We start from the raw sequence: 17,134 nt of genomic DNA on the forward strand, positions 1-17,134 counted from the left end.
TGTAAATCAGGCAGATAGTTGAGCATGCAGAATGGGTCAAAAACCAGGGTCAGTGCAGTCACTCTATAAAAAATGCCCCCAAAATTATTAGATGCTATTTAGTAATTAGAATTTTTAGACATATCTAATTCATAAATATACATCGATCTAACCCCTCACTCTCTGGCCACTGCATGACTGTCTCACAGTAACTACTAAGGTGATAAATGAGAGGTTCATGTTGATATTGAAATGGATAGTAATTGTGAGCATAACTTTTTTGTCATTCATCAGACATATATGATGTGTGTGGAAATATGTAAGTGAATAGTGCATAAAATGTAAAGCACTTAGATAAAATTGTTTTATCATACCATATGCATGATTCATTATTTTCAAGTTATTAGGTTATATATAATATAATAGAGGAAAGGTAATATAATAAGGTATGACCACCCTGCATTTTGGGTTCACTGAGGTGAAAAATAGTTGACATGGCTCCAGATTTTTTTTTGTAATGGAATGTGAACACGCCACAAGATCCAGCTGAACCTTGCCGAAATAATACACCATATTTGGAACAACCCTTAATTGCGTGCAATTGCTGGTGATAGCATGTGTGTTTTCCATTGACATATTTAATGTTTCCAGCACATTCTTCCATCTATCTGAATCATTACACGGGACTTCTGTCTGTCTCTATCCCTCCATTCATCCAGTCCAGCAGGGCAAACAGCAGTCCAGCCAGCCCAGGCGCTCAGCCAATCCAGATGGGTGGTCCAAACCAATCACTGCGGCTCTCCCATGCTTTGGCCTGCTAATGTCCCTGCTGCCCTGACACCCTCCTCTTTCTGTGCTTTCTCCCTGTCTCACGCATTCCTCTTATTTCTACACACCAATCTTTTTTAAAACGTCATGCTTTCCAATTTCTACTCTTTGAGTCTTGGCTTTTTCCCTTTTCCTTTGGCTCTTTCTCATTGGTTTTTTGACCTTACTTCTTCCTTACACACCACCTCACTTCTCTTCCTGTCTTGTCACTGAGATGCCAGGTGGCATAATGCAAAAGTGTGTTTTTGGCCAACTTCTCTCCTACTGGAGTGTTCTTAAGCCAATTACTTAATGTATTCTAGTTGTAGTGGAACTGTAGCTGACCTTGTGGAGGGACTGAAAAAGGGTTTCCCAGTGTTGATCAGTGATTTGACCACATTTTGAATTAAACATTGGTTGGATGGTCTTAAATTATGTTTCTTTTATTTTGCAGTTGAGGTGTGTGTCTGCATGTAAAATGTTGGTTTTGCAACTAAGACAAACCTTTGCATTTGGCTTTGATTGACACAGCGTCTACATGCTGGCCAGCTGAATTTATGGAAATTTCTGCATGGCTCCATTCATCCCCCAACGACACACTGAAGTTATGTGTCTGTTCCTGCCATGACTCACAGGCTCTGACATGGATATTATACAAACAAACCTTGAGTTGTTGTGAGTGTAGTGGCATTTACTTGTGGTTTGTACTTGAGAGCAGTTTCAGAACAGTGTTTAGAAGATAATACTGGCTTGACACCACACCATTTAGGTATTTAGATATTGTATACCTGAAGCAATCTCACACATAAAAAGCCTACTACAGAATGTAGAACGACAGTTTTCCGGGGAATCTCCAGAGAATGCTGACAATTTCTATATGTTGAAACACAGGGGTTCTGATGACCATATTTGGCCAAATGTGAACTAAATATACATTTTCAGACATTGGATAGGACAAAGGTATTTAAATGTCTGTCATTTGTTGTCTGAAAAGTAGCTGGAATTAGCTGTGAAATGTGAAATCTGAAGCTCATTCATGCTTTGGAGTGTAAAAGTGACTGGATGGTGGCACATTTTGTCACAACAGCAAGATATTAGAAAATACTCAGCTAAGTAGAAGTTTTTTTCTCAATAGCATCCATTAGATTATCCATGCCAGAGCAGAAAGTTGAGTTCTTTTCATTTGGAGAAGGATTCTACCCCCTCCTCAAGACATTCACCCGCACCTGACCTCTTCTCCTTTAGATATTGAAGGGGGCAGCTTGTACCTTAAGGCAGGTACCAGCTCACAAACACCCACACGCATTTGCACATGCACACAAACACACACATCACACACCAGAGCAACTTTAACACATGAAAGGCCTTCTACAGAAGTGAAAAACATACTGCAACAATGCTTTGAAGTCTATCAGTCATCCATCTAATGTAGGGATGTTTTCTGTTCCTCCTCCTCTAAAAGTCTGATTCATATCTCCCTTCCAGAAATTCCCTCCCTAAAGCCTGAGAGACAACTACAGCCGATCTGGGAGTCATTTGGTTCTTTTCACAATAGCCCCACGTATCCAAAACATCCAAAATTCAGTCTCACTTTTGCATCAAAGCAAAGCAGGAAAATAGATCAGATTTTTCAAAATCCCAGATGGGGCCTGCAATCTTTGTGCAATATATAAAAAAAAGCAATGCACATATATGCAAGAGCACATGAATACACACAGTATGCATACATCGAATGGCATACAGTAATTGCAGTAGCCAGTTATGGCTCAGTGATCTGTCAGCACATTGTGTGGGGTTTTTAGCTGCCTGGACAATGGTGCTACAATCCCCTGAAACAGAATTCCAAAGAAATGACCCCTAAAACATAGAGTTCATTCAAATACTTCCCGATGCATGTGAACAACAGCAATATAGTTACAATCAGGCTTGCATGTATCAGCGAAAGATGGTTACACATACTATAATGCATTGTCCCTAAAAGAGTTATTTGAGAATAACAATATCAATAAAGGTTCCAAATGAGCATTTATACAGCAGAGACCTTCACTATAACAGCCCCAATTTGTTAACCTTTTTCAAAGTCCTCTAAACAGAAGTGATGAATAGACAACAATGTGTCCCTGATGTTGTTTGCATACAGAGCGCAGGAGAAGGTTCATCAGAGGAGGCCTGCTGTGTTTACAACCTGGTTGGGTTTCATATTTATGACAGCTGATGCATTTGATGGAGCTCTGTAATTATGCATTTAACAACATTTTTTCAACCTGACAATTCAGTAATTAAAGACCTGTGGTGATATATGGGCTAATAGGTGAAATGTGTGGTTAAGAAAAGCTCACAAATAATTTAAATTGGAGGTGGTAGTGGTTAGTATTGTCATCACAGTTCTTTGTGTAGGCATCATATAAAAGTAATGTAAAAAGATTGAGAGGGAAAAGGGAAGAGTAATGCACATTAAAAAAACAAAGCCGTAGGAGATGCATAGCAACTATTTTGAGACCAACTATAAACCAACTATGGATGTATAGAAATATAGCGAGGCAGTGATACGTTCTGATTTATAGTACCATGAAACTGTATCATGATTTTGCAAAGGTCTTTAGAAAGCATTGACCAAATGTGAAATCACTCTGGTTAATTCTCTAGGAGGAGTTTATTAAAGTACAAGCCTGCAAATGGCAAAAACTACGGAAAAAAGTTGGGGGCTTTGACTTTGAAATTTTGTGGGGGGCACTAGCAAGTCATTTTGCCACACTCAAGCCCAAGACCTGTATCAGATATCCAGTTTTGCCACTTCTAATGCATGTGCAAAGTTTTGTGAGTTTTTGAGTACCCCTAGCACCTCAACAAATCAAACACGGTTGGAAAGTTTTGTGAGTTTTTGTGTAAAAAATTTTGGTCCACAATGATGTGAGCAATGATCCCACCGAATTTCATGAACATCAAAGCAACTTTGTCCCAAAATGGCCCTGAGTTTGGGTTTGCTATGGAGCCAAATGGCCACGCCTGAGCCCAATCACTATAAAACATATAATTTCCCACCACTTCTGATGCATGTGCAAAGTTTCGTGAGTTTTAGAGCACCTTTAGCCCCTAAAAAATGTGATTCATTGTCTTGTTAATACATGAATGAGTCATGAATAATACTTTTATCCTGATTTAACACTCAACACTCTGATCCAGGGCAGAGTCACCGTTATATTCTAGTGTGGCTACATACCTTCCATGTGTTTTGGGATTGGCACCAAACAGGAGGTTGTACTCTGGTGTAGGCATCACCATAAGGACACTGAGACTGGGAGCGATGGGTGGTGCTGCTGGGCTGTGGGGTACAGAGCTGAGGCCAGCTATGAGGATGTGGTCCAGAATCCCATAAAACCTGTCTGTCATCTCTCTGACTAATCAACCACTGGTTGTCTGGGCCAGAGCACGACTGGAACATTTCTGACATCCCAAAAACTGGATCTAAGCTACAGAAAAAAAAGGAAATAACAATTAGTCAGTAAATTAACCAATTATATAATGAAATTGTTATATTATCCTTATTAAATCATGATTTATTCTTGAATTTCTCAGTGAATCTCTTATTAGGGAGAGGGAAACAAGAGGGCAGAGGGGAAATGCACGGTTGGATGTGTTTGTGCATTTGCATGTATTTATGTTCATTAGTAAAAATTGTGTTACACCAGTAAGATTAGACGCTTTTAGAATAGAGCTGATTACAAAGGCTGCTGTAGTTTGACTGGATACTAATCCTGAAAGCTGAACCGTTTCTTTAAAAAAAACATTAAAGGAACACTTTTCTGATTTTCAACCGCATTACCACATATTAGTCATAGGGTGGTGTGTCAGTCATGTCCACACTTCTCACTTTGTGTTCTCTGGAGCCATCCATAGCTGCCTTCAACTGACGTACATATTTAACATCAATGGTTATCCAAAGAAGTGCAGTTACTATATTAACACTGCGTTAGCTGCGTTTCTTTTATTAACTTCCTGCCTGGGAGCCTCACTGTCTGCAATCAGATTGGCGAACTTCATTTCTGACAGCAAAAGTTTCCTTCAAGCTATTTCAGCGTTCTACAAATTATCTTCTTTCCAGGGGATTCCCTTAAATCTATTCAATCTAGTGACAATAGTATTTTGGTAGGGTTTATTTGTGAAATGAATAAACGGCTCCTAAGTTGATTTGTAGGGAATTTAATTCAATACAAAATCTAGCATTTCCATCATCAAGTGAATGGATACACAAACTTGATTATTGGTGTGACTGAAGTAACAGCAAGCAGCATGCCCCAGATCAAAGCATCTCAGAGGCTGTGCCTTAAAGGTATACTATGCAGGATTTTCCTAAAAAAAAACAAAACAAAACAATGTATAGACTGATACAAGAGTAATCCCACTCAATCATCACTTATGACCCACTAGAAGTGTGTGGTGGTGTACTTTTCTACAGAGACTCTGCCCTCTGCCTGTATTTTCTTATTATTTTGCTGTGTTTGGGACCTTTCTGGGCATCAAACTTTGGGCAGTGGGTGTGTAGTCACCAGCCAATAACAGTCTCTCTAACTCTCTGTCTCTGTGTCATGGATATATAAAGAGCTGCAGGTCTGTGTGTCTGCTTGACCGGGGGTGGGGCTGAGGTACACACACACAGAGCAGAGAGGCCACAGCGGACAGGAAGAAGCTCTGCATTCACACAAAATCCTGCAATGCGGCACCTTCCCAGAGGGGTGTACTGTTCTGCTCTCTCTCTCTCTCTCTCTCCATCTTTAAATGCTGTGTGTTTACAAACAGCAACCAACAAATCCTGCTTAGTATACCTTTAAACAGAATTAGTTGATATATAATCAAAAGCCAGTTTGATTGGAAAAACTTTGCTGCCAGCCATCCATTTATATGAATTGTTAATAATATCACCCATTAAGCTGCATGGCTAAAGGATTTTGGGTAGGATCATTAGCAGGCCTGTTAGGTTTTCTTTGTAAACTAAAATGTCCAATTTAATTTTGAACATATTTTTACAATACACTGAATCAGATTGAATATTGACACCAGTTTTCTTTTGATGTAAAGGTTATTGTTCCATCATTTTAGACTATATGGATGATGTAACATTTTTTTATTGCATTCATCACATGCAGGGTTTTTCTTGTAATTAGAGAAATTTATTGTTCTAAAAGCAAAAATGCAAGAAGAGGTCTAGCATTGAGCTAACTGAGCATCACTTGTGCCATGATACAAATTAAAACATACCACTTGATTTCTTTGTTGAAGGCTGAAATTAAGGATGGGCCCCAGCTGGAATACACTAGAGAGACTTGTCCAGAACTGCGTTAGATGGGGAGCAGTCATCAATTGCCGATGGTCCCAAGGGGACCCAAGGGCGCAAGTAAGGAAGTAAGTACTTCATATCTAAATTACAATATTTGAGTGCAAATTAGCTGTCACTGCCACTGGAGTACTCATAGAGAATACATGCAAAATAGGAGATTCATACAATTGCTATAATGCAGAACTGATTGAACACAAAGAGGAGGTAGGTGAGAGAGTGGAACAATGTGAGTGATTATAATCTTGGAGTTTCTGCCTCTCTCTTCTTTATCCTTCCCTCTCTTTTCGTGGGAGGTTAATTGGCAAGGCATATGGCTGTCTGGTTGTCCAAGCATGGCGCAAACAGTGTTTAATTGCCTTTATTCTGTCGCCAACATTGAAGAATACCTCTGCTACAGAATTTGCCAGGCAGTTCTGGGCACTGTGTAAAAAAAAAAGTAGATGACATGGACTCAGCATGAGAAAACAGCTTTTTGTAAACTTAGAGAAAGGGTTTTGTCCACCTAGCTGCATTCCTACAAGAATGGTCATTTGGGACAACTGGTTTGTCTGTGTGGGTTTAGCTTGAGTCTTTGTCTGGGGTTTGTGAGCTTCTCTGTTAGCCCATGGGCAAGGCATCTTTCTTAAATAACAATTGACTGGCTCAATACACGAAGAGTGTTTTATGGGTGTGGGACAGGAATTCAACCAGGCTTTTGTCATCCAGTTACCCCTGCTCCATTACTAACCCATAAAGTGTGTATATAGGTCAAATGGCTCAGGGTCAGAAGTGAAATACATACCTGCAGGAATGATTGAACCATTGAATTTCAACTAATTATTTTGGTAAATGCAGTATTTCAGAAATTGATTTGTCTGATTGCAGTAGCTGTGGGTAGAATGAAATTATTGCTGAATCATTTTTTTAGCTGAAATTTCAATGCTAGTTTCCTTCATTCAAAATAATTATTTTTGATTTTCTAGAGATAGAGCATCCTGACGTAAGGGGACTTCTATAGGAATAATTAGACCATGTTTACCAACCGTCTCGTATGAACAGTTAAATGCAAATTGCAAACTGAAATTGTGTCATACACAGGGTTTTTGTGTGAAAGTGTTGTAAGTGAGGAGTGTTGATCTACTGTTGGCATAATTGTAAGAGGCAGCTGCCTTTCAGTTGTCATTCAGTGAATAAAAATCCTCTGTAGCTAGATGTGTTTTGAGAAGCTGTATCTCAAATAAGAAAACCTAGAAAAATTAAGTTTATTGATGGCATTTGAAATTGTGCCTCATAAATTTTTACATGTATTTATCTTATCTGCTGGTTCAATTAAAATGACTAATTTAAATATAACCTATGCTATCCAGCTGCAATTTACAATTGCACTAATCTCCTTGCATTAAGCTCTTCCTTATCCATGATCTCAGTAGTCCTTTTGTGGAATGAAAAAGGAATTATCTAATAAGGTTTTTAATAGTGTGTTTGTGAATGTGTTCCTTTTTCTGCCTCCGTCGTTTTGTCTGTCTTTACTTCTCCATTTCCACCAAACTATGGACTTTCTGTGATCTGTCCCCTTTATCAGCTGCCTCAGGCCAGGGCTGCATGCACTAACTCTCACTATCAAGGACTAACATGGGTGGTTGTAGTTTATTTCATTTCACTTAGTCAGGACTAAAGTAGGATCTGATTCAGAAAACCACTTTTATGACATTATTAAGTATTCTAGATAAAGGCCTACATTTGGTTTGATTTCAAACCTGAGCGGGAAGCTGACAGTTTCAGGTGTTCCTCCCTCCACCTTAATTAACTTACCTTAGCTAACTCATTACCAACTGTCTGCTGAATAGCCGTGTAACACTATAAACAATGTAACTGTGATGTCCTGAACTCATGATACCAAAGGTAACATGATCACCACCTGATTGTTCAACAAGTGTTTCCCCCATATTTGAGCCTGTTTGAGGCGCTTTTCATCCAACTGAGAACTGACAGTAAAACCAAAGGCCTCCTGCTGCTCTGTAGATCAGGTCCACTGATATACAAAGCCTCAGGGCCACTGCAAGACAACAGGCAACAGTGGTGTTCTTCACATCAGACTGCAGATCTGGTCTTCAGTCGCTGTGATATGACTTGTTTTTTTTGTTAGTAGTGACAAAACTCTACAGAGATAGGTGAAAAACCAACATAAAGTTTTGGGCCACCACCAGCCTACAAAACAGCTTCAGTGCTCCATGGTGTTGATTCCCCAAGTCTCTGGAGCTCCACTGGAGGGATGAACATCATTTTTCTTTCATTCTAACGCATTTTTTTTTGGTTGAGATTTGGTGATTGTAAACATGATATACATAATTTTCAAACTCATCAAACTATGGGGGTTGAACATTGACGTCATCACGTTTTTAAATGGATATGACAAACTTGTTAGCAAACAGTTGCTTCTTTACAGATCCAATTACCATTACGGAACATCATTATCATTCATTTAATGTTGCGTTTCTGGTAATCTGGAAAATGTAAGTCTAATATTCACTCTCTTTTAGTTCTGTTTTTGGTCTTTATCGACCCCTGATAGAAATGTCTGGCTTTTTAGCTGCTAAATGCTCCACAGTGTTCACCACGTAGTCACTTCTGTCTCTGTCTTTGTTTTTTGGTACTGAGCAGGTTTTTAGAGCTTTTTCGCTGAAAGCAGCTGCCTGCTGAGGCCAAAAACAACGCTAAGAGTTTGCTGAGAGTGAACCAAAGCAGTAAAGTTGCAGGCCGTACATCTAAAACGTGAGCTGAAACTTACTAAGAAGCTCAAGGGGACCTGCAGAGTCGGGGGATAATTCTCTGGAGGTTTGTACGTGACACCTCTCATGTACACAAAGTCATTTGATACATTAAATATTGATGAATAGTCACTTTAGCGCTTACTGTCATTATAGATCCAATACTTATTTTATATTAATTGTTAATTTATAAAATTGTAAAACATGTTCATCACAAGTTCCCAGACCTGAAGGTGAAAACTTTACATTTCCTATCTGTCTGTCTGTCCATGTTTCACACTTCCACAAATCCTCACCCACCCACGTGGAGACAGGAAGTTTGGAGTATCATTGCTGAGGATTTTCTGAGTGTCTGTGTCACAGATGACAAAACACACACACACACACACACACACACACCACCGTCTGCCTCATTAAAACCTTTCCCATAGATGTACTACTTTGTACAGCTCTCCACTCATCATCACCTCCAATCCGCTCAACCCTTGCCTCCCTTTGAGCTCCACTATTTATTTTCATCAAGGCCTCTCTCTCTCTCACTTCTTCCTCTGTATCTCTCGCGCTCTCCCTCTCATCCACAGTGGGCTTTGTTGTTGGGCTGTCATGTATTGAAGCAGCTATTTATTTGCTTTTTTCGCCGCTAATTCTCTCTCATTGTCCCTCCTAGCGTCCCATTGCGTCGGGAACAAGGCCGCCGCGAGAGTTTTGTTCCCTGTGCCCAAGACATGAGTCAGTGAGCCAAGATAATGATGAAGAGCTCAGACACACAGGAGATCCAGCCTCTATCGCTGATCACACCAGCAAAGTCTTCTTAACATACATCCCTCACACAAGGTCATTACAATGTATTCAGATTGTGTGAAGAGCTTAGGTCACCATTTAGACTTGTGCTTTAAACCTATTTGGTTGCTCTTCTGTAATGACTCTTTGTTCTGATTCCAATCAGTTATATTGTTTTTTGACATGACCCAACTTATTAGAGAAGTCAAGAAGTGTATGGGAAAAGATATTTTACATTTCAGTACATCACTTTAGTTTCAGTCTGTTTTAGTTCCAGAAGAACATAATAAGCTACATTGGCTGCTGAAGTCTAAATTCAAGAGAGATGCAAGGATATGGAGCTACTTCTGTCATCAACATATAGGCTTATACATAATCATATTCAGACACTTAAGCTCTATACAGCTATAACTATGTTAGACTTGTTTTTTTGAGAAAATAAGAAGAAATAGTAGAATTAAAACTCATCCAACTAACATTTAACTCCCTTTCTCCCCAGCCTCTCTGGTAATAATGATATTATAGCAACAGATAAGATGTGGCCTCCACAGAATTTTGATCAGAACTGCAAACTGTTTCTGCATTGCTGGAAATAAGACAGACAGGCATGTCTGTGGCAGCTTAAACTGGGGCAATGTAGCATAAAGACGCTCCATACATACAAACGAGAAGACTGACAAATTGGTTAAACACAATTGATATGCGTGTTATGCTTAAGTCACAGTCAAAACCAAAGGGTTCAATGCCAAGTCATCACAGAGTCAAGTCTTTTTCAACAGCTGCTCATAGATACAGTATATCTGTATCATACTACTATAAGAAGACAGACTAATTGTGGATGGAGAAATGTGAATAATCGACATTTATGTTCTAACTAAAAATGAAACTGGTGGGAATTTTCTTCACATAAATAAACCACATAAATGTCCAACAGTGGCTAAGAAAGTGCGGAATTTGAAACTCTGAACCACAGAAATGTGGACTTGATATTGTCAAGTCATCACTGTGTGTCACACAGTTTGACGAATGTTCATCTTGTGTCTGTTTTTAACTTATGGAGGTGTATTATTTTAACTTTTCAAACACAAACAGTTCATTCTTTGGTTTTTAAACATTGTGGGAGACCAGTGGGTGTGAAGAACGAAACACAGAGCACAGAGGAGCTTACATGTTTCCCTATATACCATGTCATTATGCTTAAAATGTGGAAGAAACACAGACAGCATGTGCTTGCACAATTCCAAATAAAATATCTATCTAGTCCAGGAAAACAAAAAGATTCTATATGTGTCTACTTCACAAGTCAATCAGATCCATTTTGTGACTTCAAAGAGTGGTTCCAGGAAGAGGCTGTAGACCGTGGATGAACATTCACTTTCACTTTTCATCGGTCAAGGGTGTGCGCCGCCGCTGAGAGGAGGTTACCAGTCTCACTTTGAAGTCAGCCCTCAGAGCAGACAATGTTTACATTCTTCCAGCACATTAATCCCTCCTGCCCACCCCTTCCTACACACACATCTCTCTATCAGACTGTACAAATGCTAAGTAAACCACAAAATACTGATAAAATTACACAAGTTTCATAATAAAAATGATAATAATAAACTTTCCAATTATTAAAATTATGATTATTATGATTATTATTGTTGTTGTTGTTAATAATAAGTAGTAATATAGTAGTAGTAATATAATAATATTATAATTGACTTTATTATTATTATTATCTATTATTATTCAATATTATCAAAAGCCTAAACTATTAATTGTAAGGGGACCCAATCTAACAAACTTTTAACAATTATGGACAATATATAATATGAGCTTCTTTGGAAGTCATTTCAGTCATCATACCCAGTTTAACCACAAGATGGTGTTGTATACACCTATTGCACTTCTTAAAAAAGACATTTGTTCATACTCGTTTCCTTCTTGAAACTGCAACTTAAGCCCCCACAAACCGTAAAAAAAAGTCCTCAAATATTTGTGAAGGCGTGTGTGTCATAACTTTTGACACACAGACAGGCTGTGACTCAGACATGAGTGATCTCTCAAACTGCGAAACTCTTGGGAGTGCCCTGTAAAAAAATCTAAATGTCAAAAATAACACTGCAGAGGTCCATTATGCTGCACACTACTCCAGGTTTGCACCCCACCTTCTGTATACACACCTCCTATGTAGCACTGCACACATCTCTGCAGTTGCACACCACACATCTACACACCACTGCCCCTCATCCTCACACTGCCTAACACACATTTTCTAACACCCTGAACTTGTCTTTGATAAAAAAAGACATATAAAGCACAGAAAGCTGTGTTTGAAGTTTTAATAAACCTTTGAAGTTCTTTTCCCAAAATTAATCAGATGCAATGCTTTCTAGGATTATTCTTGACAGACGTTTTGTTTTAAAATGCTTTGAGGAAAAAAGAATACTAAGTCATCTTGAGTGATTCATCGTCCCATGAGGCCTTTACACATGTCCACCTATAGGTCATTCTGCCCACACGTTTTTCCCCTCCCCACCCCCAAACCTGCACACACACAACTCAGAAAACAACATTCCCGTGATGAGCGTGCAAGATTAGAGAAGTTCACAGGGTTTTTCATAATATATTGTAAATAATATCAGGTGACTAAAAAATGAGGAAGTGTCCCCCATGAGGAACTTTAAAGATTTTCCCGCTGTGTCATTCTGATTTCTCAAAGCTGCACTGAAACATACAACATGTTCACACGAGGACAAGATATTGCCAGACTGACACTAGGAAACAAAGAATACTACACAAGACATAATGCCACATGATGATCATTTACTTTTAGGTACTTTTATGAAATGTATGGATATAGAGAGGAGAAAAAGTCGAATGACCGTGATGATGCATAAAGATGCATAAAGCAATTCAATGTAGCTACATTGGCATTGATTGTGAGAACTATTCTTTTTAAATCATATTGGAAAAGTATAGAAATACAACAATAAAAAAATATTAAAACAATGTCAAAGACTATGTGCAGTAACTAAACTACAAAATTTAATATTGCCATTTATAACTATAACCAGGATAGTAAACACTTTCATCTCAAAGATGTCCATCTCAGCAAAATTCATAGAAAAGTTTGTGTCCCCTAATATGTGAATCTGCGCAGAAATTACATTTGCAAAGACTGAGAGATTCACATTTTGTTGAAGCAATTCTGATTTATTCTCACACCACTGATTAGCTATTGATTAAATAATCTCTATCTTTAAAAATACCTGCAAATAATGTTTTGCAAGTCTTTATTTATACAAACTACCCACTTAAATTGGGTATTCTATCTATATAAAAGATTAATATGTATATTTAAGAGTCAAAAAATGTGTTCTTTTATATCCCAAAACATTCCAACATGCCAGTAATGAACTTCCTGTTAAACAGGATGTTGTTTGTGGAGAAGTGAGGTGATACACTCATATGGATGTGCTTCTTGTCCCCTCTTCATCAACATAGGCAAGGTCAGGTTTTAGAATGAGCTTTTCAGTTCCAAAACATTTAATTTTTTCAAAAATAGTCTTTTAGCTTCTGTTAAATCTGTCTTTGAAAATGCATTTGAAAGACATACCCTGTTTGTTATACTATAAGGCTGGGGAGAACAGAATAGAATAGAATAGAATAGAATAGAATAGAATAGAATAGAATAGAATAGAATAGTTCACCTCTCTTTGCAGGACAATATTTAGTCTATTAGTAATTCAGTGTATTTGGCATAGAAATAATCTAAAATTCTCAATTACCTGTAGTTGGAAGGTTATGGAGGACAGGTCCACTTGGTATATGTCTGCTTATCTACTTCAAAGTCCAACACAAAACGTCAAATTGTAAAAATTAACTTGCTTGCTGAGCTATCTCTCACTGATGTTTATATCATTCCTGGAAACTTGGACTAGTGAAAGGGCCTGAGATTTAAACCAAATTGTGTTTCCTCTTTTTTAACCACCTAGGAGCGGGGTGCAAAGGGAAGTTTTTACGTCAGCTGCTCCTATATTTGAGACAGAAATAATCACAGATTCTGGCAAGTCATCGTGTTGCATAACCATTGTTTCCCATAAATTGATCAAATCGAAAATAAGAAAAGAAGAATAAACTAAAAAAGTTATGAAAGAGGTTGAGTCTCACAGTGATGTCTGTGGTTAAACTTTGCTGAGGGTTTTTTCTTGAGGGGGTTGGGGGGAGGATTCTCAACCAGACTATGTACTTACCTGGTAAATTGCAACAGATACTTCAGCAGATATATGCAGCATGCACACTTTGATATTGTTGTCAAGGTCGATACTAAAAATAAAGGCTTGACTTTCAAGTCCAGACTGAATGTTGTTAATTTCATATTCTTGAGACAGTTTGTCCATAACTGATCAGCGCTGCTCGACTTGGTAAGAACAAAACACACAAGTGTTTTTGGTCAGCTTTAGGGAATGGTGACATTTCATTCCGGAGGAAAAGGGCTCCAATATTGCATTCATGGTCACACTGTAATCTGCATAATGACAATGATGAACAGCCCATCAGGGACGATTTGAGAGAAAAGGCCTCCAAATTCCCCTTCAGATGCATGTTGATTGTGTTTATTCATGGCAGTTAGGTTGATGAGGGAGCAATATGGAGGAGGTTGGATGGACACTTGTTACATGTTACCGTTAAAATAGCAGACATCTCTTGACAAAGAACAAACAGCGAAGCCAGACTGAAATCAAGGCGTCTGCGAAAGCTCTCAGGAATGCAAATTCAAAAGCACTTCATTACTTGCTTTTTCTCTGCAATCTTGTGTCTGAGAGACTGAACTAAGTGGTTAATCAAGCCAAAAACCAAACCATGTCTGAGGGGCCAGAGAGGAGACACCTCTGCTCGCAGACAAGACCAAGGCTGTGTGTGTGTGTGTGTGCGCGCATACATACATGTATTTGTGGGGGTTTTAGATCCATACCACATCTGGTGTGGATCTAAATTTGAAATAATTGGTATTTGGTACAGAAGAAATTACTTGTTACTTACAAAATATTAGAAGTATCTGTTGAGATGTAACCTTTATGCAGAGTCCCAATTCTTTCTCAAAATTTTAAAAAAGTTTTCTCCAAATAAAGACCTGGATTTTCAGTGAGTTTACTGGTATTTGCTCACAGCACCATATTCAAGAGCATCTTAAGAAGAATTTCGGAGCGTTGCATTGACCTGCACTGATACTGGCATTCAGGTGCAAGGTGGCAACTAAAAAGAATATAAAGCTTGATTTTCACCAGCTGTCCTCTCCCCTTACAAGGACAAGCTTGCAATATATTACGCATCATGTAGTGTGAAATTATATGATATAAAAAAAACTAATAGGACAAATGAAAAAAGCAAATATTACATGTTATAAAAAACTTTAAGGGAATGCAGCATGCTAGCAAACAACTCCAAATATGCTGCTAGTATAAAGGCTCTTTCACCCATACATTCCATAAAATTAACTGAATAAATTGCCTGAACTATTCTGGTAAAGGCAGCAGCTTCTCTTGTTCACATAAGCAAGTGCCTTAACATGATTTTAATGCTATGTGACCATCCACACACCAACACCAATGGCACTAAAGTTCTCTGTTGTCTGAAATTAGATGTGTTTTACGTCAGAGTGTTGTGCATGCGTGTGCTGGTGACGCTTTTGTCCGCACAATAAACCAGTATGGATGTTAAACAGTAATGTTACATTGCCTTAACTTATTTAGTGCCATTGCAGGATTAGATTAATTTTTACGCATAACAGTAAAATGGCATAAAATTGTGACAGTGTGTGCTGAATCTGTGACATGAAGATACTGACATTGTTACAATTTAGATTATTATGCAGGTGTGTTCCACTGTATCTCTTTGACCATATGTTTTTGTAGTTTTATGATATTTTAAGCAATAAAATGAATCAGTTTATGGCTGCAACTTTTATGTTCAAGATCTTCTGGTTACTTTCTTGATTGGTCTATAAATTTCTTGTTATTTCCATCCAGCAATCCAAATCCCAAATATATTTTTATTTCTAAATCACAGAAGACAAAAATTGTAGCCAATAAATTTTCTGTAAATCAACTAATCAATGGATCGACTAATCCTTTAAGCTCTAAATCAATTTAGACTCGCCCCTTAATCCAGGTATTAGTGTAAACTGCTGCTTTTATTGTAAGTTTTAAGGTATTCCTCTCAATAAACTATGCAGGGCTCAAATCACCCTGAATAATCTCCCACAAGAACATGTAACCCATTTGACGAATGACCATGATTTACTCATGACGTAGGGATTTCTCTCACTGATCTTGTTGTTGTTCGATAGACGGAATGTGCGGAATGCCAGTGTGTGAGTGAACTCAGCAGGAGCTGACACTCGACATTAGATTTACGGGTGGAGATTATGACCCAGGGCACTCTGGCAGAAAGAGAGAAAAAGACAGCAAAGCCAAGGCCAACAGGGAGACGAGAGGTGGAGAGAAAGAGGCAGAGAGAATGGAGCAAAGGCCATGAAATGAAATGAGGTGTTTGATCTCTCCAGGACAGGTGAGGTCTTACCGGTGGAGTGTCTGATCTGATGTAGAGCCTATGAAAGAATGAATGGACACCACCAGCCGCACATTATGTCCACACAAAATGGAAAAGGAGACAGTAGCAGCTCTGGCATTGTGATCTATGTATTTATTTGTCACACCACCATCCCTTCTCTTACTGTCCACCTAGCCTATGAATATTTCCCCCTTTTTTCTTCAGATACTTTGAGCAACACACTCTGAAACCTCACCTAAGTCTACACTCTTTGTGTAAAAGTTTCCTTGAGAGTCACTTGGTTTTACTGTGTTGTATCTTCAAATGCACGGCCATTTCTCTTTTCCTTTATTCTAATCGATGCACTCGGTACAGACTAGTGAAACGGTATCTGCCTGTAGACGCAGAATAAGAGCCTCTGAAATGAAAACTTTCCCCCCTCTTTTATATGGCAATTGTATGTGGCTGTGTCTTCGTCTGGTTTACCTGTGGGTCTTTGATCATGACAGCACGCGACAGTGTTTGATTCCTGGGGTACTTTGACAGTTTGCAGGCTGGCAAAAGGCCCTCCAGTGTCTGAAGTTAGATCAGAAGAGACAGGGCCTGAAAAGCTGGCGTCCAGCTGGGAGAAGATCAGAAGCGACACAAACTTTAGCGAGAGCCATTGTGAGGTACACAGTGGCTGCCGGCTCCCATAACTTTTCCCTTTGTATGTTTTCGCTCTCTTCTCCCGCTCTTATCTTCTGCACAGAGTGTTGAATGGCTCAGTTAAAGGTCTGTGAGGTTTTATCTGATTTTAACTAAAAAAAAAAGAAAAAGAGAGACACCTTGTATTTGTTCCGTCTTTTAGCTGTCTCTCTGGGTTTAAGGCTGGTCTGTGTGTGCACATTGTGAAGATATGTCTCCTTTACAGTGTAAGCATAATGCCATGAAGAAGAAGTAGTCA

General features: G+C 38.7%; 2 protein-coding genes across 6 annotated transcripts in view; one reads left to right on the forward strand and one right to left on the reverse strand.

The window, feature by feature from the left end:
• The window catches only part of mdfic (MyoD family inhibitor domain containing), a 216,173-nt gene extending 210,031 nt beyond the window's left edge, over nt 1-6,142 (forward strand). Inside the window, exon 8 of the mRNA XM_067582220.1 lies at nt 6,064-6,142. Within this exon, the coding sequence (XP_067438321.1) occupies nt 6,064-6,068 (5 nt within the window). The 3' untranslated portion in view covers nt 6,069-6,142. The remainder of the gene's footprint in view (nt 1-6,063) is intronic.
• Nucleotides 1-17,134, reverse strand: part of tfec (transcription factor EC) — a 59,333-nt gene that overhangs the window by 39,437 nt on the left and 2,762 nt on the right. For 4 of the 5 annotated variants that reach the window (XM_067582209.1, XM_067582212.1, XM_067582208.1 and 1 more), the window contains exons 2-3: nt 16,675-16,810; nt 4,007-4,256 (exon numbers count right to left, since the gene is read on the reverse strand). In XM_067582209.1, coding sequence (XP_067438310.1) covers nt 4,007-4,237 — 231 coding nt within the window. In that variant the 5' untranslated portion in view covers nt 4,238-4,256; nt 16,675-16,810. The remainder of the gene's footprint in view (nt 1-4,006; nt 4,257-16,674; nt 16,811-17,134) is intronic. The other variant, XM_067582207.1, reaches the window with a different exon arrangement.

Source organism: Thunnus thynnus, chromosome 23 (assembly GCF_963924715.1).
Source record: "Thunnus thynnus chromosome 23, fThuThy2.1, whole genome shotgun sequence".
Lineage (NCBI taxonomy): Eukaryota > Metazoa > Chordata > Actinopteri > Scombriformes > Scombridae > Thunnus > Thunnus thynnus.